At 37.3% G+C, this 23,088-nt stretch overlaps 1 protein-coding gene and 1 non-coding gene across 4 annotated transcripts in view; one reads left to right on the forward strand and one right to left on the reverse strand.

The window, feature by feature from the left end:
- Positions 1-23,088, reverse strand: part of VWA8 (von Willebrand factor A domain containing 8) — a 458,897-nt gene that overhangs the window by 381,899 nt on the left and 53,910 nt on the right. For all 3 annotated transcript variants that reach the window (XM_055244723.2, XM_055244727.2, XM_055244724.2), the window contains 2 exons: positions 10,348-10,478; positions 5,587-5,697 (listed from right to left, as the gene is read on the reverse strand). In XM_055244723.2, the coding sequence (XP_055100698.2) occupies positions 5,587-5,697; positions 10,348-10,478 (242 nt within the window). The remainder of the gene's footprint in view (positions 1-5,586; positions 5,698-10,347; positions 10,479-23,088) is intronic.
- On the forward strand, positions 2,788-2,894 carry LOC129464311 (U6 spliceosomal RNA). Its single transcript, XR_008651538.1, has one exon. It is a non-coding gene; the product is annotated as a U6 spliceosomal RNA (small nuclear RNA).

The raw sequence follows: 23,088 nt of genomic DNA on the forward strand, positions 1-23,088 counted from the left end.
ATTATAAACAGATATACACATAGACAGAAAGAAATACAGAAAAATATTCATACTGCCAGTCTTGAAGAGGAATACAGCAAGTAATTTTTCAATTCTTTCCTATGCTTTTTAGTATTTACTCTATTATGCTATCCTTCTTTACTGTTTGGTTTCCCCAACTAAAACATAAGCTCTATAACAACAGAGATTTTTGGTTTATTTGTTCGCTGCATCTGGATAGTGCCTTGCACATATCAATCATTCAATAATATTTGTTAATACAAATATATATATGCATTTATACCTATCAAATGAGCATTTATGACTTGCATAATCAGAAAAAATAAACTTTACTTTGAAAACAATATAAATTCCCTATTACATATTATTATTAACCTAATTCTCACCTTCAAAGGTAGCAGTTGAGTTTAACCTCTTGCTTTATCATCAGTCATCCTTAGTCTTAGGTGGGAATTAGTGAAGAGCTTAATGGCCATGACCAACAACTCAGGATTTGGGAGTTTCCAGCTGATATGTCAATTTGTAATAACCTGGATATCAGTCATAGGTGCACACAATGGGAACGATACTGAAAATCCCAACCTTTCTCCCAATACCCACCAGAGAGCCACAGGTACTTTTTCACCTATATTGGGCCATCAAGTTACAGGGATCACCTAACAGTGAATAAAAATACTGCCCGTCCCTTCAGCCCAAACATCAAATTCAATGGTTAAGAATACTGAATAAATAAAAATGAATTTTTAAATAAAATAAATGTAAAGGCCTTTCAGTGTAACAAATATATGTCTAGCTGGTAGTCAACTGGCAAATTCATCTATCTAGAACTCAAATGGAAATTATCGATTGTGATGACTCAAAATAGATGTCAAAAAGGCAAATATCCATAGAAAACCCACCTGGTGTTTTCATGAATAAATTAAGGCCAGAGCCTACTTATTCTTAATTTAGTTAAAATTGTAATAAGGTTGATTACCCAAAGAAGAAATCTACCATCACTATATGTGTCACTTATGTTCCAGAGTTTTTAGGTGCCTGAGATGAACAAGATAGATAGTTATATTCTAGCGGGGGAGGAGAGACAACAAACATGGGAACAGGGAAATAGGTAAGTTCAGAGAGTGCTAAGTGCTCTGGAGATTATATCATGTACGATGACAGCCTGGTGCGGCACGGTATATTTGGAAAGGGGGTAGGCATGGCCAGTGGCTACTTTAGCTAAGAAATTTATAACCTGAATTACAAGGAAGCAAGAATATAAAGTACAAAGAGAAACTCATACCAAGCAGAGGAAACACCAAGTACAAAGGAAGGCAACTGCAGCTGCAGCCTGTAAGGCAAGGAGTAAAAGGAAAGGTGGTAGACAAACATTCGATGCTATAGAGTGATGTAGGCCATATTATAGGGTTTGGATCTTACGGTGGGTATAATGGGACATTACTGCATGGCTTTAAGCAGCAAGGAACTGATAGGATCTGATTATGAACAGCACAGTAAGGAATACTAACTGCAAGGAAATAAGACAAAATAAAAATATGAAAATCAGATAAGACCTCAAAGAGTCATCTGAAGCAATTTAAAGAAAGGACTAACATTCCTGCACCTCAATCACGGGCTCCGAAGGTATCAGTGGGATTACAGCACAGTAAATAACTGATGCTCATCAGAATGAGTAGGATTCACCAACAAAACATAAGAGTATAAAATGCTGCCATGATAAGACACTTAAAATATTTTATAAACTTTATAAACTAAAATATATATCATCTAAAAATATTCTTTTTAGAATGGCCAAAGGACTGTATAACTTCAGAAAGTTTCATCTAAATAATTTACTATAATAGTCCAACAAATAAATCTTTAGATAATCGATAAATTTAGTTTCCTAAAACAACTTAATTTCTAAAAAGCTAAAGCGTTAAGCTCTCCTTAAAATAATAAACACATTTAAAAATCCATTTTCTCTTCCTTGCTATTTGCAAGTTATAAAATTCATTTTAAAAATATATTTTTAAATCCATACTCTACCAAACAAAGCCAGTTCTTTCACCATTATTTAAATATATTCTTGACTCCTCACCTCTACTTAGGCCATTGTTTCAGCTTCTATTCCCTTTACCCAGCTCCTTACTATTCCAGCTCACATCCCATCCCTCACTCTTACCTTCTCTGAGTATAGAAAAGCAGGCAAATTTTTTTAAAACCTTGTCAATTGGGGGTGGTGTGGGGTTTACAGCACCCTTATGTGTAACTATCATGGGAGCAGAAATGTAAACAATCACAAGCTGTATGCTTAAAAAAAATCCGGAATTTTAAATTTTATTATTTGTATTAACTGCAATATTCCAGATTTACTGTTTAGTAGCCTAAATCTTCACATAAGTTTTAAATGTATTAAAATTTTAGGGATTACCAGACCATATATTCTAGAAAATTAACCCAATATGAAATTTAAAAAATTAAACACCCTTAATCAAATAACTCTATCCACTATTCCAAACAGCTTACAAAGAAGTTCAGTGGAAATGATCCTGTGAATTAATATCTACCCTTTCTAAAAGATAACCAACTGGAAAAAGAAATTAGGACTTTCCTGTTACCTTTCTTACCACGTGAAAAATGCAGGTTGTTCATTCTAAAAATAAATATAAGCTTTTGAATATAAATATATTTTTATAATGTGGATATTATGTGAATCACTAGGTTTGGAATAAATAGCATTAAATTGAGAGTCGAAGTCAACAAGATAGAAATATAAATTCAAATTCCTATTTCAAAAGGCACTTATTGCTTGCTTCGGCAGCACATATACTAAAATTGGAATGATACAAAGAAGATTAGCATGACCCCTCCTCAAGGATGACATACAAATTCATAAAGCATTCCATTTTTTTTTAAGGGACTTCTTCACAAAGAAAACACAGCAGGGGTCTTAAAAATGTTTAAAATGATGAATATAAGAACCTCTTGGCTACAAGAGAGAATTTTCCATTACAAAACTGGAAAGTTAGATACAAAATTATTAGTAATGGTTGTTACCTATTACCATTTATAGGTAATGTACATGAGCACAAAGAGCTCTTCAAAAATTCCCTGGTAAAATTATACTATAGAATTATATCTGATAATTCTATTCTTTGTTTCAAAATTTGACTATAAATTACTTAAAATTTTTAATTTGCATTTTAATATAAGAACTTTGAATCTAAAAGACAAACACAAAAATGGTTATCTATACTACAGTGCAATAAAGAAACTAAATCATCTTCCCTCCCCAACCTTTTAATCTGGAACCATTCTTTAGCTGTTTTGACTTTTAGGACATTGAAAATTTTTTAGGAGTCCAAGTTGTCTTACAGAACATCACATATTCTAGATCAGTCTGATTGTTAATGTTAAACATTTTTAGTAAGAGTACTACATTGGTAATGCTGTAGTACCCTTAGTAAACCTGTTGTAGTGCTCTTACCCTGTAGAGGTAAACCCTCATTGAATCACATCAGCATTCACATCATGATAATTCTGTTGTATGAGTTGGTTAATGGAGCCAGTGCCAGATCTCATCATTGTAAAGGTACATTATTTTTTCCCATTTGTAATCAGAAGTAATCTATGAAGTGAACCTTTGGCATTATGTAAACAAAATGGGTTCCTTTAAAATTTGTTTATGTGCTTTGTCTGTGAAGGATTACTTTTTAATTATGGGAAATCTGAACTTCTCAGACATTCCCACTAGATGATGCTAAATTTTTTTGAAAGCCATCGTTTAAGGTAGTGTCGGCCAAATCTCTCCATTTTAAGTGCATTTTTTTCTTTTGTAATTAATAAGTAACATATGAGGCCATGTGAATATCCTATCCCTCGAAAACTTTCCACTCAGTGATTTTTTACAATTACAGTCTTTTAATTATAATGTAACAGTGTGCCCATGCTAAAGCTTCAAATTTAAAGAACTACAAAAGTCTCTTCCTTATCCCAGTCCAGACTCCAACTCACACTTCTGTAACATACTTTATGTACACTCTGATAACTGCTCCTTGTGCATCCTTCTGGAAGTTTTCAATGTATAAACAAACATATATGCATTTCTTGTCTTCTTTTTACCACAGATGGGATCACAGTACATATATTGTCTTATAAATTTATTTTTTTCACTTAATTTATCCTGCACATCTTTCCTATCAGTACATACACATTCATCTCATTCTTTTTAATAACTAAAGAGTATTCTACTTACCATTATTTCATTAGTCTCTAAATATACATCACTCTGTTCATTCACAGTTTTATACAGTTTCAAATAGTGTTACATTAAACATCCTTGTACATATAACTTTTCATGTTTTATGTGAATACACTTGAGTAAAAATTCTAGAAACATAACTGTTGGGTCCAAATGCATGTGTAATTTCTTTTCTTTTGATAAATATTGCCAAACTTTCTTTTTAAATTGCATTAATTTCTGCTGCCATCAACAGCAATGCTGTTTCCTCATCTCTTCTTCCTCATTAATACTGGACATTAGCAAATTCTTTAATCTTTGCCAATCTGAGAGGTAAAACAAAAATAGCAGCTGACAGTCTTTTAATTTTAATTTTTATTTTATTTTATTATTTTTTTAATTGTTATTTATTTATTTATTTATTTTTTTGAGACGGAGTCTTGCTCTGTCGCCCAGGCTGGAGTGCAGTGGCGCAATCTCGGCTCACTGCAAGCTCCGCCTCCCAGGTTCACGCCATTCTCCTGCCTCAGCCTCTCCGAGTAGCTGGGACTACAGGCGCCCGCCACCACGCCCGGCTAATTTTTTGTATTTTTAGTAGAGACGGGGTTTCACCGTGGTCTCGATCTCCTGACCTCATGATCCGCCCGCCTCGGCCTCCCAAAGTGCTGGGATTACAAGCGTGAGCCACCGCGCCCGGCCTAATTTTTATTTTTGTAAATAAGAAAGTCAAACATCTTTTCATGAAATTATTGAATATTTGAAATATTTTCTCTATGAATTGCTTATTTATAGGCTCTATCCTTTTTCTATTAAATACTCCTAAAAACAATATTTTAAACAATGTATTTGAAGAAGTGTAAAACAAGTTTCATTATAATGTTCATAAAACATTATGTTAGTTGGTAGTCTGTACCTAAGATACTCTCCCACCAGAGAAAAAGCTATAGTTTCTGGAAGTGTATACGCTCACTACCTTTAATACCCCTTTACCCAAGTGACCTATAGATTGAAAATACTTTAATAAATATGCTAGAGAATTTCCTATATCAAATCTCCTTAATACATTTTTTAATAAATCAAATTTCTATAGGCAAGTAGTAGGAAACAATTTAAAATAATGAAATCAGCATATTGATCTTTAACATTTTAGAACCATTAATTTCATCTAGGATTTCTCATTTAGTACAAAACCAAGAAGACATTTCCAAGAACAGTGAAACTAAAAATCTAAATTAAATCTGTCTAGAGAGAGCACAGTACAACTATCTTTTACTGTTATATGAGCTACTCTCTTTCTACTTTAAAAATCAATCTTGTATAGACCTGGAGTACACAGTCATGGGCTAGAGTGTGATAGAACTTGCCTGATCAATGTAAAAGGCTGTGCCTGCACGGATCTCTCGTCGCTGCTTGAGATCAGTTTCAGTGGTGTCCCTTGACAGGGCAATGTATTCAACCTCCCGTTTCGTCAGCTCCTGTAGAGAAGAGAATGAAATTATTCCAAAAATAAAATCAAATTTCCAGCATATGATTTGGAACTAGTTATCTGACAATGCCATTGCCATTGCCCATGAGAAGTGCATTGTTAAACCTAATTCTGGATTGAAACTTGTTGAATCTAAGTTTGAGAAAAAAGAAATAAATTGAACTTTAATCAAAATATCTATACATCTCCTCAGAGCTCTTCTTCTATGGCACTCAATCCTACTACTTAAGCAATAATAATCAAAACTGGATATTTTTCCTGTAGAATTATTTCCAAATATAATGAGCAATAATTTGACAGTATTACTATTTGGTTTGCCCACAAACTATAGCCATTTCTGTAAGTAATGTTTATCTTTTTTAAAGGGGTGATTTAGATTAATTTATTCCACGGATCAATGTTTGCCAAGTGTATATAGTATGTTAGGTACTTTACCAAATGTGAAAACAAGGTAAAAATACCAATAATCGGCTGGGCGCTGTGGCTCAAATCTGTAATCCCAGCACTTTGGGAGGCCGAAGTGGGCGGATCACTTGAGGTCAGAAGTTCGAGACCAGCCTGGCCAACGTGGTGAAACCCTGTCTCTACTAAAAATACAAAAATTAGGTAGGTATGGTGGTCCATGCCTGTAGTCCCTGCTACTTGGGAGGCTGAGGCAGGAGAATCGCTTGAACCCGGGTGGTGGAGGTTGAGGTTGCAATAAGCCGAGACCACACCATTGCACTCCAGCCTGGGCAACAAAGCAAGACTCCAACTCAAGGAAAAAAGAAAAAAAAAAACCAATAATCAGGTAAACAGAAGATAAACACACATGCATAGTTGTAGGAGAAGTAAAAGGAGGATTTAAAAAAGGAGAGGAAGAGGTGATGAAAAAGGAGGAGGAAAAGAAAGGAGGAGAAGGAGTAGAAGGAGCAGAAGGAGGAGGAAAAAAATAATCAAAAAAACATGAGATTTGAGGGGGAAACTATGCAGAATTCATCTGTTTCAAGATAATTTATCCAGCCGGGCGCGGTGGCTCAAGCCTGTAATCCCAGCACTTTGGGAGGCCGAGGTGGGCGGATCACAAGGTCAGGAGATCGAGACCATCCTGGCTAACACGGTGAAACCCCGTCTCTACTAAAAATACAAAAAAAAAAATTAGCCGGGCGTGTTGGCGGGCGCCTGTAGTCCCAGCTACTTGGGAGGCTGAGGCAGGAGAATGGCGTGAACCCGGGAGGCGGAGCTTGCAGTGAGCCGAGATCACGCCACTGCACTCCAGCCTGGTGGACAGAGAAAGACTCCGTCTCAAAAAAAAAAAAAAAAAAAAAAAAAAAAGATAATTTATCCATCCTTAAAAGTCTTTTGCCCCATAATCGTGTACAAAAAGTTTTTAACATTATCTTTGGTTTTACAATGTTGAAGTACAAACAGTGACATTCTCCAATCAAATAAGGCACACAATAAGTTTTTACTAAACATGAGGAACAAACTGAGTTACTGAAGTATAACGGAAAATGGGAATGAACATGCCATTAATGGCAAAAAGGGATACTGCCATACAGGGGGATTTTTTTCTCCATCCTATCTCCATATGCTACTGATAAAAACACATTATTGTTGTAATTTAGATCTTCTTTAATGTGCTTGTCCCCATGTTACATAACTTTATGTATGTAAAGGAGGAAAAAAAAGTTTTTTGTTTTTTTTTTTTGAGATAGTCTCACTCTGTCACCCAGGCTGTTGTACAGTGGTGCGATCTCAGCTCACTGCAACCTCTGCTTTCCAGGTTCAAGCAATTCTTGTGCCTCAGCCTCCAGAGTGGCTGGGACTACAGGCATGTGACACCAGGCCTGGCTAATTTTTGTATTTTTTAGTACAGACGGGATTTCACCATGTCGGCCAGACTGATCTCGAACTCCTGACCTCAAGTGATCTGCCCACCTCAGCCTCCCAAAGTGTTGGGATCACAGGCATGAGCCACCGCACCCAGCCTAAAAGGAGGAAAAGTTTTTAAATAGAGAAAATACAGACTAGTGGCAAAGATGTGGTGATACCAAAGGATGTTTCCCTAAAAACAAATGAATTGGCTGAGAGAGCACAATTTTGGAGTAAAGTAGCAATTTCTCTTGTTGGTAGGTATTTACTTCTTGCTTCTGGAACACATCATTAGTATCTTCATGTCTGCTTCATTCACTGGCTGGATGTGATCTCCCTCAATGAAAAACCCTGTCATTTACAATAGGCTTCCATTGGTTGACAAAGTTATATATGCCTCTTATTGTTAAATTGCACAGAGTTACACCCTGAACTGCTACATAATCATTATCCTCAGCTTCCTTTGCTCTTCATTGGCCATGACAAGCACCAAAGTCTCCTCAGGTGCTGATTCATGAAAGAGGCATGAGTACCTTCACAAACAGCCCCAGGAGCAGCAGATGGAGGAGGCAGCAGTGGTATGATTTTTTTGAACAAACTACAAAAGTCCTTTTATATGAGTTAAGTATAAAATAAACACAACTATGAAATTATTCCTATTTATTTTCTCATGGTTTACCATGCTTGCCCCAAATTTTCTGCCTTTAAAGATCTCATCCACTCTGGCTATCACTATACATAGGCTGTTATTCTTAGGGGCAATAGTACTCACTGCAAAGTGTGCAAGGAGGCTTAAGCTAGTATTAAGTTTTCTTATGTGTATCCACAGCCTATGGTTGCCTCAGCTCCATTCCACAATTTAAAGTTGAGTGTGTTGTTGGTTTCTTTTTTAAAGATACAGGTTTCATGCTTACAAACCTACGTTGCATTTTTGAACCAACAAGGCTTCTCATAATCTCTTAACCCCTCTCATTTCACGTTCTCAATAAGCTTCAAAGCCTTGCCAAAAACAAAATCTCAGTGAGATATTGTGGTCTTTGAAATAAGCAAGGTAGCAAGTGCACATCTTAAAATTAAAAAGGCTTGGCCGGGCACGGTGGCTGTAATCCCAGCACTCTGGGAGGCTGAGGCAGACCGATCACAAGGTCAGGAGTTGGAGACCAGCCTGCCCAATATGGTGAAACCCATTTCTACAAACAACATGAAAAATTAGCCGGGTGTGGTGGCACGCATGAGTAGTCCCAGCTACTTGAGAAGCTGAGGCAGGAGAATCACTTGAACCCAGGAGGCAAAGATTGCAGTGAGCCAAGATCAAGCCACTGCACTCCAGCCTGGGCGACAAAGCGGGACTCCATCTCAAAAAAAAAAAAAAAAGAAAAGGCTCTAGATCTGTAATTCTCAGTAGCTGACTCCGCATTCTTAGATAAAACACTTTTACCTTACATATTAATAACGTGAGGATGGCTCTACAGTGGCATGTTTTACCTCACAAACTAGTTCTAGGGATAAATAAAAGATAAATGAGCTAATGCGAGTTAGGCTCTGATTTATTCATGTATTTATTATTTCTGCCTCACATGATTTTTGAAGTACCAAAGAAGATTCACCATTGAAATAAAAGAGTGTACAAGGTAGATTTCAATAGCATTGAAATCAATCATTTCATAGCAAATAATACAAGGAATCTTTAAATAAGGTTTTTCTCTTCATCCTAAAAAATGTCTTCAGAACACAGCTTCATCTGGTGGTATTCTTTCATTAATCGTTAGGGTAATGCCTACTAATACTGACAAAATAGTGGAAAACATTTGTACATTTTCTTTTTTTTTTTGAGACGGAGTCTCACTTTGTCGCCCAGGCTGGAATGCAGTGGCACGATCTTGGCTCACTGCAACTTCCACCTCCCAACTTCAAGCAATTCTCCTGCCTCAGCCTCCCAAGTAGCTGGGATTACAGGTGCCTAGCACCATACCCTGCTAATTTTTGTATTTTTAATAGAGCCGAGGTTTCACCATGTTGGCCAGGCTGGTCTCGAACTCCTGACCTCAGGTGATCCACCCACCTCGGCCTCCCAAAGTGCTGGGATTACAGGTGTGAGCCACTGTGCCTGGCCAAGACTTGTAAGTTTTCTTATTTGGGTTGAGATTTGAGCTTCAGTTCACTTAACAACAGTTTTCAAAAAACTGCAAATGTTTAAGTGGACAACATGTCAGAAAGGGGAAACATGGGATTTCAACTCTAGCTCTATTATTTACCAGCTGGATAAAGCTTGAGTGAGTTATTTAACCTCTGTGAACTTGTTTTCTCATCTATTTAAAGAAAAAACCAGGAGATATATAACACAGAAGAGATACTCTACAGACCTTAGGCTTCCTTTAAGGACTGCATAACTTCCAAAAGTCAAGGGAATTGTTTGACTTTTTAAAATGTGAGCCTGAGATAAGGGAATGTTCACTGAGCAGTATAATACCAAGTTTTGCTTTGTAATTTCAGACTTGCTGATTCTATCTGCCACTCATTGCCTGAATTTATATCTCTTTTCTACTGGAAGTGGGGGACTTTCTAGTTACAGTAAAAATTTGCTAAAGCTATGAAAATTTGCTAAAGCTATACATCTGACTCCCAAATAACTTATGCCAAACACTTTATAAACAAATCGCCCTTTGATGTCAGCATGTTTCAAATAATGACTAATTCTGATTTTTTTTATAAACTCTTAATCTTATTTTATTTCATCGCTTACAAAGTTAAGACCATTAGAAATTGACAAGAATTAACTGCTCACCAAGTACTGCATAGCAATAGAGCGTCGAAGAGGCCCAGGAGGTCCTATTAGAAAAACATCTTGCCCCAAAAGATCCTTCTGCATTATCCATCTTAGATGCTGAACTACAGATTGAGCCAGAGAGTCTGAAACTATAAAGAAAAAAAGAGAAAATGAAGTGCAAATTTAAGTAATACTTATAATATAAATCTCCAAGTAATGTGGACATATTTATATATATATATAATGTATATAAAATATGTGTTTATCTGTGTATGTATTTATAAACATATGTATATAAATATATATAAGCATATGCATATGTTTATCTGGACATAGACACGTGGTGAATTTTCACATAGTTTTTACAATAAAACCATTATTGTCGATGCTAAAACAAGATTAAGTTTATAATATCATAAAGAATTACATATTCCTTACTTGAAATCTTTCCGTAACATTTGAATAATAATCTATAACTGTTCCTAAAGAAATAAAAGTGATTTCAAGGATGATTTGAGGAACTGATTTGATTAATCACAATTTTATAGTCCAATCTTTTTTTTCTAAAAGAGAGATATGATCAAATCATCCCAGATAGTTAATGATTATCATAGTCTTAAAAAATCTGAGAAAAGCATACGACAACTTAAGTTGGTAATGGGTTCTAAGATTATGGTTAGAAAACTTGATGTAGACTTAAAACTACTTCTTTAGAATTAACTATTTAAGTCTATTCTTCTATACCAAATTCTTTTGTGAATAGAAGACCACTCATAGGTGGGAATTGAACAATGAGAACTCATGGACACAGGAAGGGGAACATCACACTCCTGGGACTGTTGTGGGGTTGGGGGAGGGGGGAGGGACAGCATTAGGAGATATACCTAATGCTAAATGACGAGTTAATGGGTGCAGGAAATCAACATGGCACATGGATACATATGTAACAAACCTGCACATTGTGCACATGTACCCTAAAACCTAAAGTATAACAAAAAAAAAAAAAAAAAAAAAGACCACCCCATGCAATGCCCTTCCAGGTCTACTATTAAATCACTCCATCAATGTGCTCATCTTCTAACTCAGCATTTTCTAAAATGTTTAAATTAATACAATTAGTTTTTTTTGCTCATATGTAAATCACCCAGTGAGTCCATTCCTGGGTATAAAAGAAAAACTTATAACCTTGTACATCAGGAGACACGCATAATACTCAGAGCAGAATTGTCCAAAATAAAACTGGAGACAGGACAATGAATAAATACACAGAATGAAATATTATACAGCAACAAAAACGGAATAAAAGATCCACACTTCCAATGATATGCTTAACCCTTAAAGGTATAATATTTAGTGAAAAAAATAAGAATAAATCATGTATAATACCATTTCAATAAATCTCAGTAAACTAGCAAATGAATTCTTTAGAAATAGATACATATGTGATAAAACATACTTGAAAAAGCAAAACAGCAAGGGAATGGTAAGTTGATGATAACTGGATACCTGGGGGTAAGGAGTGGCCATGGAATCAAAGAGATTCTTATGTATAGCTTCAAGGATATTGGTAATATTCTAGTTCTTAAATTAGATGTGGGTTACAGTGTTTGTTTTATTATGTTGCATTTTATACAGACAGACACAGACATCTGTATTACATAACGTCTTTTGTATGTAGTAAATATTCCATATGTGCTAAGCTTTATTTAATCACCCCACTGAGGTCACGGATTAGTTCAAAGATCCAACTAAGAAAGCCTAGGACTAAATATCTAGTGCTTCTAGTGCTTCTCCTCCTCTGACAGCACAATATTGTTAGGGTAGTCTCTCCTGTACTCCCCTGCCCCAAAGAAAGCAAACATTTAATCATTGGAAAAGATAATTTTCTGATTTTCATTATTCTGGTAGGAAGATCAAGGACAAGGTTTTGGGTAAATTATTTGGTTTATCATGTCACTGGAGTCATACTAAAGCATATTATAATCTCCCCAAAACAAATGCCCATATGTCTGAGACTCATTACTCAAGTAGAACTGTTTGGTTTCTCTCTTGTTTTCACAAATCCTCTAAGACATGCATCCCTAGAGGGATAAAATCCCTAAGACATGCATCCCTAGCGGGATAAAAGTTGGTTCCTGGAAGGGGGACTTGAAAAAAATGTTTAGATGTTACAATAGTTTGTGGTCCTCGGCCAGGCATGGTGGCTCACGCCTGTAATCCCAGCACTTTGGGAGGCCGAGGCAGGTGGATCACCTGAGGTCAGGAGTTCAAGACCAGCCTGGCCAACATGGCGAAGCCTGTAGTCCCAGCTACTCAGGAGGCTGAGGCTGAAGAATCACTTGAACCTGGGAGGTGGAGGTTGCAGTGAGCTAAGATCATGCCACTGCACTCCAGCCTGGGCGACAAAGTGAGACTCCATCTCTAAAAGGACACAGTACATAAGCAGATATATAACATATCTATGGTATTCAAATTTCTTGGGGTTAGGAAGGAATAATTACAGGGAGAAAATATCCACAGGAGAGTAATAAAGAAAAATAGATTGAAAAATACTGCTCTAAGACCTATACTTTTTAGCAATCTATTAGGTAGTTTCATGATGCTAGCATGCAACTGGCCTGAGTCTAGAGTTAATCATATTTATAACTATCACATGCCCTTTTACCTATTTTCTTTTCTACTTGAAGCCTAAATCAATCTTTATAATATATAGTCTATTCTTTCTTGCTTCAAGACAAGTCAGCCTCCTTGCTGTTTAAGGATGAAACAAAATAAGAATTAAGACGCCTTAACTTCTTCATTAGTAAAACTACAAAATGTTCCCTATGCTGCAAATCTATTACCTCTTCCTACTCTGATATCAAACATATAATTAAAAACTTAAACACTTTGGGTTTGTTCTTTACATTTTCATAAATCTCAGCTTAATTTGGCCATAGGCATCCTCTATAGTACTCTCACAGTTTTGTGTTACTTTGTATTCAACTTTGGCAATGTGCCTGACCTTCCATTATCTGGACTTGATAATTTAAAATCCAAAATGTGTACGGTTCTAGAAGTTAAAGCCAAGTTGGTTTCCTTAACTTCCTCCCACCTTTTATTATTTATAACTATTGGTAACTATTTATAATTACGGAGTCTCAATTTAGTTCTATACTTTCAAGTTCGTTTTGAATGTTTTGACCTTGGAACCATATTCATTTTCAAGATTTTTTAAAATCTAAGGTAGCAGTTCCTAATCAAATGTGAGGCCTGCCCTTCATCAATTGTCTGTATAATAAAGTGCTGATGTTTAGGAATAACTTATCTTTTCATTTTTTGAAGCAAACTGGAGCAGAATTGAGGTTATAGCCATAATAGAGCCATTTGTACACCAGTGTACTTTCTTAAGTAGAAGAGAAAAGCATGGAGTTATTTAAAGCTAGAGCCCTGGGAATTACGCATAATCCTGTTTATGCTCATGGGAGTGTCTTCCACTTTAGCATGATGCACATGTACTGAGAAACACTGCCTTAAGGCACATCTGACTAGTCTCAGTCCTTCCTTTATTCTTACCACTCAACAGTGGTTCTCAACTGGTGACCATACTGCTACCATTCTAGGCCTGCCAGGAGGCATTTGGAAAATGTCTGGGAGTACTTTGGGTTGTTGTAAAGCTTTGGGAAATGAGAAATAATTTGGTACACCACTGATATTTTGTGATGGTAAATGCAATGACCAAGATGGTCTCATCCTGCCCAGTATGTCAATGACACCATAGTTGAGAAATATGGTGTAGTCATTATTTTTTCTCAAGGCCTCTGTTGCCTGCACACCACTAATGAGTTTGTCACAATTAAGCCCAGAGAAAGAGTTTCTCTCTATTTCCTTTACCTTCTGAAAGATAAAACTTTTAGGGAGGAAATCAGTAGAGAATAAGTTCTACCTTTAGAGTAAGCCTGTAGGAGTTGTCAGGATATCTAAGGCTCTCATCATCACATTCCAATTTTACATAAGTTTCTTAATACATATAAGCTACTTCTGAATCCCATGGCTGGCCTTGTAGTCTATGGCATTCCTTCACAAAGAACATATATTTTCCCTGCTTTTATTCTCCCCCAATAACAATACTAATAATGGTCACAATTTATTGCATTCCTATCAGGTACCAGGTAAACATACAAATGATTTTTCATATAGGATCTCATAACAATTCTAGAAAGCAGCAGACCTATTGTGTAAGGACACAGATTCAAGACAGATTGGCTGGGTTCAAATTCCAACTGTACTATTTACTAGCTATGTAACCTTAATCAAGTTATTTAATCTCTCTGCTCAGTTTCCTCATCTGTATAATAGATATAATTGTACTTACTTATAAAGTTATGAGGATTATATTAAGCACTTAGAACAGTGTCTAATCATAGTAAATGCTGTGTTTGTTAAATACTCATTACTCCCATTTTACAATAAGAAAATCAAAATTAGAAATGTAGTATCATTTGTCTGTAGCTGGTAAGTCCATAAACCAAGATTTATACCTAAGTTGTTTAAGTCCAAAACTTGTACTTCAGTCATTATGTTCTACAGCCCCTCCAAAAGCTTTTCAACAGGTGTCCAGCTTCAGGTGCAAGACTTTCCCTACAAGTGTGGACCTCTCAGGGCTACATCAAATTTGGTGGACTTGCTGTTCCAGCCATTAGTTCTACTTCTTTTTGGTGGTATCAATGATATGTTTTATTCCTTTTATTAAAATTTCAAAGTTATTTTGTAATGAATATTATGTTATCAGAGGATCTACTTCTCAAAGAAAATCCAACTTTCACTTATTCATGTTTTAATATAGTGTATCTTACCAAAAAGCATTTCTATATTTAATTTGTCAGGAAATTGCATTAAACTACTGAAAGAAAGCATCATGCAGTGCTATGTGGTATCTGTGCTATATTTTACATTAATGCCTGAAACTAGCTGTATTTTTAGAATGGCCTCAAGAAAACATGAGTCATACTTAAAAGCATGCCAGAAATAGAAACAAGATTTAAGACTGTACATTACGAACATCGGCAAAACAAAGTGCCAAACTGCCATGCATAACCTAATATAAACATAGCACAGTACACGAGAGAAATCCCCAACTTCAATGTTTTCAGACACAAGATGCTACCTTCCAGGAGTCCACATAATAATAAACTGATGTCAAAATAATCCCAAAGAGCTTGATCCTATATTCTAAGATTCCTTTTCTATGTAAAGATAAAAACATTTAGTTCATATTGGCCTAAATCGCTGATTCAATTCCTAACCAGTATTTGTTTTCAAAAAATATGTACTATTTTTTGCCTGGCCATATTCAAAGGCTTTAAAGTAATTTTATCATAGTTACCTAAATTATAATTTTCTCCCTTTATGAACTCAAATTTTCATATATATAAAAGTTAAAATTAAAATTCTAGGAAATTAAGCGTAGGTCAGATTCTATTATAATAAATCCTTCAAAACTGTTGATGTTTTCTTAGTATCCCAAAAAGCAGCATAATATAATGGAGGAAAAAAAAAAGCCTTTGAAGCCACACAGACCTATTGCGATTTTTCATCCTGTCTTTTATCCATGTCCTTAGACAAGCATTTTGACTCTTTCAGTTCTGTTTCCTTATTTTCTTTTTTAATTTTTTTTATTATACTTTAAGTTCTGAGATACATGTGCAGAACATGCAGATTTGTAGTTTCCTTATTTTCAAAATAAAGATAGAATACTTATTGAGTATGGTTTGTGAGGATTATAGGTAAAGCACCGTGCCTGGTCCCTCAGCCAATGAGAACCAGGTACGGGAGAATTATTCAAGTCTCATCTTCACCTGCAAACTCCTATCTCTGCTGTGTACCCTGGACACCAGGCTGTATAGTGTGGACTTGGTGGATATGAATAGGCTCCTGAGTTTACACTCAAATTACCTGCTGGGCCTAGAGACAAATCTGAAGAATAAGGGAGAAAGGAACCCAGTACTTACTACATCCTCACTGGTAAAGCCTATGTTAGAGTACTTTCACTTGACGCTTCATTACCATTTCATTTCATCACCCCACAAAATAGCTCAGAATCTACATCTAGGCCCATAACACTCCCCTGAATTTGATTTTTCTACCACATCACAACGCAAGATTTCGAAAGAAGCATGACTAACCTCCTCACTGCAACTACGTGCTCATCTGCTAAACTTTCCCCTATTTACCATGTAACATTCTGTAGTTAGATATAGTGGACATGAAGGGTGAAAATATTTAGCACCAAAGTCCTCACTATTTACAACATGAACTAACTGAACTAAAAAATTAATTTATTCACACAGCTATATTTATTAAGGACCTACTATATGCTCAGCACCAAGAATACAAAGATGAATAAAATAAGGTTCTTTGAAGACATCAAAAGAAATAATACATATATAAAACATCAGCTTATGTAGCTTATATAAAGCCAATCATTTATAAAGTGGGCTGATGTTTCTATGATCCAATATGGCTGTTATCAAAACTAAATCTACAGCATTGGCCAGCACAGTGCTCAGCACAGAGAAGATATTCAGCTTTTCTTAAAATTGGAAAAATTCATCAATATGTATTAAATAATTATACATATCCATATTCAATGACTAAGTGTCACGTTGTTCACTTTTTGTGTAAAGGTACAAAAATAAGAGTATACATGTATATTTGCTTGTGTTTGTATAGAAAAATGCAAAACAGATTCCCCTGAAACTAATACTGTGAGAATTAACATGAATGAGAATAGGGGTGAATATATAACTTCTCAATGTATATCTTTTATATTGTTTTGATTTCTGAGCCACAAAAATATATTAGTTCTGCAAAAAAGTTATTTTTTTAAAGTCATGCTTTAGAAAATATTTTACATAAGAAAATGTCCACAATATGGTGCTTTATGAAAACGGTCTGTACATACAAAAGTATGGTCTGTAAATAAAAAAAGGTAAGAAAACATTCTGTATATACAAAATAGTATATACAGTACATACTATTATTTTCTTAAATGATACAAATATACATAGTCATTTTTTAAAACATTAGATACGTTTCACAAAGATTCAAGCCATACAAAGTGTGTTCTCTGACCAAAATTAAATTAAATTAGAAATTAGTAACAGAAAGATCTTTGGAAAATCTCCAAATATTTAGAGACTAAACAGCATAATTCTACATAGAACATGGGATCATTGCTAAGTGGTATCAGTAAGATGGCTGACTAGAAGTTCCTAGCACTCCTCCCCCGTAAAAAAACCAAGCCAAACAAATGAAAAAACTACATTTCCACCAAAATAAATAAAGGAGAGCCCTGGAGAACTGCAAAGGAGTAGGAGAAATCCTGTGGAGCACAGAAACCCAGGATGGCCACATAGAGAAGGAAAGGAAACTTTGCCTCTGCCAAGGATGATCTCAGCCCCTATTTGGGGATCAGCTTGGACCCAGGAGGTATTTCTCTCTGCAGGAAAAAGGTAAGCAGAAGGACACTACCAGCTCCCATCACTACTATGGATACCTGCAGTCTTTGCTACCAGAGATTCCTGCAGTACTCACAGGCTCTGAGCCCAGCTGAGGGAGCTCCCGAGAGTACACACTCTGTGCTATTCCCAGAGAAGAAACCGACACTGTGCCTTACCCCAGTCCCCTGCCTGAGCTGCTACTGTGTTGCAACCAGAGCCACTGCTCCAGTGCATCCTGTTCCAGGGATGGGTAGTCATTGCACCCCTCCATCCTGGAGGCTTTGACATCACTGCAGCACAGCTACCTGGTAGGCCCCAATCCCTGAATTTAGCTACTGCTATGCTCCAAGTTACCCTGAAGCTGCTCCATCCCCTGCATCCCAGACATTGGTGTACCCTGCCCTTCAAGGCCTGAGCTGAAGTGATGCTCTCACTGGGGACCCACAGCATCAAACTACCCCCAGACACCACACCAATGCAACATCCCATCCTCCTGGATGCCCCAACCCTCCAGCACACCAGAGCAGATGTCCTACCCGGTGCCATAGCCGACACTGTACCCTGCCTCTCGGGGAACTAGCACCTCCTCCAACCCATGTAGCTGTATATTTCAGGGCCAAGCTGATACGGCATCTTACTTCCAGGGAATCAAAGCCTTGGATGAGCTGTGCCTCTGCCCTACAGGTCAAATGGCCAAAGGGTCTTTCCTCCCTACAACGGGACTAGGAACTCAGAATCTGAGCTGCTGAGGAGCCTCACCTCTCCAAGCAGCAGACTGAGGCTGTACTGCTCCCTGTCCCCTGGGCCGTATCTGTGCCTTGCCATTTCTGGGTTCTTGACAGTGCTGCACCTGGCTGCACAAAACCTGGGCTATTGCTGAGTGTCACCATCCCAGCATCAAGAGTAATTAGTGTGTGACATCTCATCTCCCAGGGCTCAAGCTGCCACTGTGCCCTGTTGATTCTAGGTCCCGAATTGTAGCTGTGCCCTATTCCCTGGGGCCTGAACCTTTGAGGCTCCTCTTCTTCCCTGGAGCCATGCCAGTTCTGCACCCTGCCCTCCAGGGTCAGAGTCACAACTATATTCCTGCCCTCTGGGTGCAAGCTGTTAGAAAGTGCTTCAGAGGCAAGAGCAAACACATTCAAAAGCTAGCAGAAGGGAAGAAATAACTAAGATCAGAGCAGAACTGAAGGAGATAGAGACACAAAAAACCCTTCAAAAAAATCAATGAATCCAGAAGCTGTTTTTTTTTGAAAAGATCAACAAAATTGGTAGACCGCTAGCAAGACTAATAAAGAACAAAAGAGAGAAGAATCAAATCGACGAAATAAAAAAATGATAAAGGGGATATTACCACCGATCCCACAGAAATACAAACTACCATCAGAGAATACTATAAATACCCCTGCGCAAATGAACTAGAAAATCTAGAAGAAATGGATAAATTCCTTGACACATACACCCTCCCAAGACTAAACCAGGAAGAAGTTGAATCCCTGAAAAGACCAATAACAAGCTCTGAAATTGAGGCAATAATTAATAGCCTACCAACCAAAAAAAGTCCAGGACCAGACGGATTCACAGCCGAATTCTACCAGAGGTACAAAGAGGAGTTGATATCATTCCTTCTGAAACTATTCCAAACAACAGAAAAAGAGGGAATCCTCCCTAACTCATTTTTTGAGGCCAGCATCATCCTGATACCAAAGCCTGGCAGAGAACACAAGAAAAAAAGAGAATTTTAGACCAATATCCTTGATGAACATCGATGTAAAAATCCTCAATAAAATACCAGCAAACCGACAACAGCAGCACATCAAAAAGCTTATCCGCCACGATCAAGTTGGTTTCATCCCTGGGATGCAAGGCTGGTTCAACATACACAAATCAATAAACATAATCCAGCATATAAACAGAACCAAAGACAAAAACCACATGACTATCTCAATAGATGCAGAAAAGGACTTCAACAAAATTCAACAGCCCTTCATGCTAAAAACTCAATAAACTAGGTATTGATGGGACATATCTCAAAATAATATGAGCTATTTATGACAAACCCAAGGCCAACATCATACTGAATGGGCAAAAACTGGAAGCATTCCCTTTGAAAACTGGCACAAGACAGGGATACCCTCTCTCACCACTCTTATTCAACGTAGTGTTGGAAGTTCTGGCCAGGGCAACCAGGCAGGAGAAAGAAATTAAGGGTATTTGATTAGGAAAAGAGGAAGTCAAATTGTCTCTGTTTGCAGATGACATCATTGTATATTTAGAAAACCCCATCGTCACAGCCCAAAATATCCTTAAGCTGATAAGCAACTTCAGCAAAGTCTCAAGATACAAAATCAATGTGAAAACATCACAAGCATTCCGATACACCAATAACAGACAAACAGAGAACCAAATCATGAGTGAACTCCCATTCACAATTGCTTCAAAGAGAATAAAATACCTAGGAATCCAACTTACAAGGGATGTGAAGGACCTCTTCAAGGAGAACTACAAACCACTGCTCAACTAAATAAAAGAGGACATGAACAAATGGAAGAACATTCCATGCTCATGGATAGGAAGAATCAATATTGTGAAAATGGCCATACTACCCAAGGTAATTTATAGATTCAATGTCATCCCCATCAAGCTACCAATGACTTTCTTCACAGAATTGGAAAAGACTACTTTAAAGTTCATATGGAACCAAAAAAGAGCCCACATTGCCAAGTCAATCCTAAGCCAAAAGAACAAAGCTGGAGGCATCATGCTACCTGACTTCAAACTATACTACAAGGCTACAGGAACCAAAACAGCATGGTACTGGTACCAAAACAGAGATATAGATCAATGGAACAGAACAGAGCCCTCAGAGATAACACCACACATCTACAACTATCTGATCTTTGACAAACCTGACAAAAACAAGAAATGGGGAAAGGATTCCCTATTTAATAAATGGTGCTGGGAAAACTGGCTAGCCACATGTAGAAAGCTGAAACTGGATCCCATCCTTATACCTTATACAAAAATTAATTCAAGATGGATTAAAGACTTACATGTTAGACCTAAAACCATAAAAACCCTAGAAGAAAACCTAGGCAATACCATTCAGGACATAGGCATGGGCAAGGACTTCATGTCTAAAACACCAAAAGCAATGGCAACGGAAGCCAAAATTGACAAATGGGATTTAATTAAACTAAAGAGCTTCTGCACAGCAAAACAAACTACCATCGGAGTGAACAGGCAACCTGCAGAATGGGAGAAAATTTTTACAATCTACCCATCTGACAAAGGGCTAATATCCAGAACTACAAAGAACTTAAACAAAATTACAAGAAAAAAACAAACAACCCCATCAAAAAGTGGGCGAAGGATATGAACAGACACTTCTCAAAAGAAGGCATTTATGCAGCCAAAAGACACATGAAAAAATGCTCATCATGACTGGCCATCAGAGAAATGCAAATCAAAACCACAATGAGATACCATCTCACACCAGTTAGAATGGCCATCATTAAAAAGTTAGGAAACAACAGGTGCTGGAGAGGATGTGGAGAAATAGGAAAACTTTTACACTGTTGGTGGGACTGTAAACTAGTTCAACCATTGTGGAAGTCAGTGTGGTGACTCCTCAAGGATCTAGAACTAGAAATACCATTTGACCTAGCTATCCCATTACTGGGTATATACCCAAAGGATTACAAATCATGCTGCTATTAAGACACATGCACATGTATGTTTACTGTGGCATTATTCACAACAGCAAAGACTTGGAACCAACCCAAATGTCCATCAATGATAGACTGGATTAAGAAAATGTGGCACATATACACCATGAAATACTATGCAGTCATAAAAAAGGATGAGTTCATGTCCTTTGTAGGGACATGGATGAAGCTGGAAAGCATCATTCTGAGCAAACTGTCACAAGAACAGAAGAACAAACACCGCATGTTCTCACTCATAGGTGGTAAATGAACAATGAGAACACTTGGACACAGGGTGGGGAACATCACACACCGGGGCCTGCCGTGGGGTGGGGGAATGGGGGGAGGGATAGCATTTGGGGATATACCTAATGTAAATGATGAGTTAATGGGTGCCGCACACCAACATGGCACATGTACACATATGTAACTAACCTGCACGTTGTGCACATGTACATGTTGGAAGTTCTGGCCAGGGCAATCAGGCAGGAGAAAGAAATTAAGGGTATTTGATTAGGAAAAGAGGAAGTCAAATTGTCCCTGTTTGCAGATGACATCATTGTATATTTAGAAAACCCCATCGTCTCAGCCCAAAACCTCCTTAAGCTGATAAGCAACTTCAGCAAAGTCTCAAGATACAAAATCAATGTGCAAACATCACAAGCATTCCGATACACCAATAACAGACAAAAAAGCATCAAGTCACGTATAAGAGAATCCCCTAGAGTATAATTAAAAAAAAAAAAAAGAAAGAAAGTGCTTCAGAGAAACAGACCTCAGCTTTGTGGGAGAACTGTATCCACTTTTGCCTTGGAAAGTGAACCAACACCTCAAGTCATAGTGTTTCAGTAATGTTGTAAGACCCCAGGCCTAGGAATTCCGGACCTGTGCCCCAGATCCCCGTGCTGCTGCATCTGCCTGTGGGCTATGTCAGACCAGACATCAAGAGAGATACCCTCATCTAAGACTCTCCATTGTGGGAAAGACAAGAACGGGAGGATCCCTGAAGCTTTGGCCACTGAGGACCCTAATAATCTATGCTGCCACCATCACTGACACAAACTCCTGCAGCCTAGACCACCAAGACACCTGTAGTGATTGCTGAAATTGATCACAACTAAAGAAGCTGTAGCTGCAGAGAGACTACACCACTGCTCCAACGTGCCCAACCAGTATCTTCAGACCCATCTGCAGGTGAAAGTCTTCCCCTACAAAAGCCACTCTGTAAAGTTTGGAAGAGGTGACTGCTCTATCAAATGCACAGAAATCAGCATCAGAACACACACACACACACACACACACACACAAATGAAAAAGCAAAGAAACATGACACCACCAAAGGAACATAATAATTCCCCAGTAACTGACCCTAAAGAAATGAATATTTACAAATGGCCTAAAAAGGAACTCGAGAAAACAATCTTAAGGAAATTAAGCAAGATATAAGAGAATACAGATAGAAAATTCAACGAAATCAGGAAAACAATTTATAACCTCAGAGATTCAACAAACAGATAGATATCATAAAAAAGAACCAAATAGAAATCTTGGAACTGGAGAATGCAGTCAAT

The sequence above is a fragment of the Symphalangus syndactylus genome, chromosome 15 (assembly GCF_028878055.3).
Source record: "Symphalangus syndactylus isolate Jambi chromosome 15, NHGRI_mSymSyn1-v2.1_pri, whole genome shotgun sequence".
NCBI lineage: Eukaryota > Metazoa > Chordata > Mammalia > Primates > Hylobatidae > Symphalangus > Symphalangus syndactylus.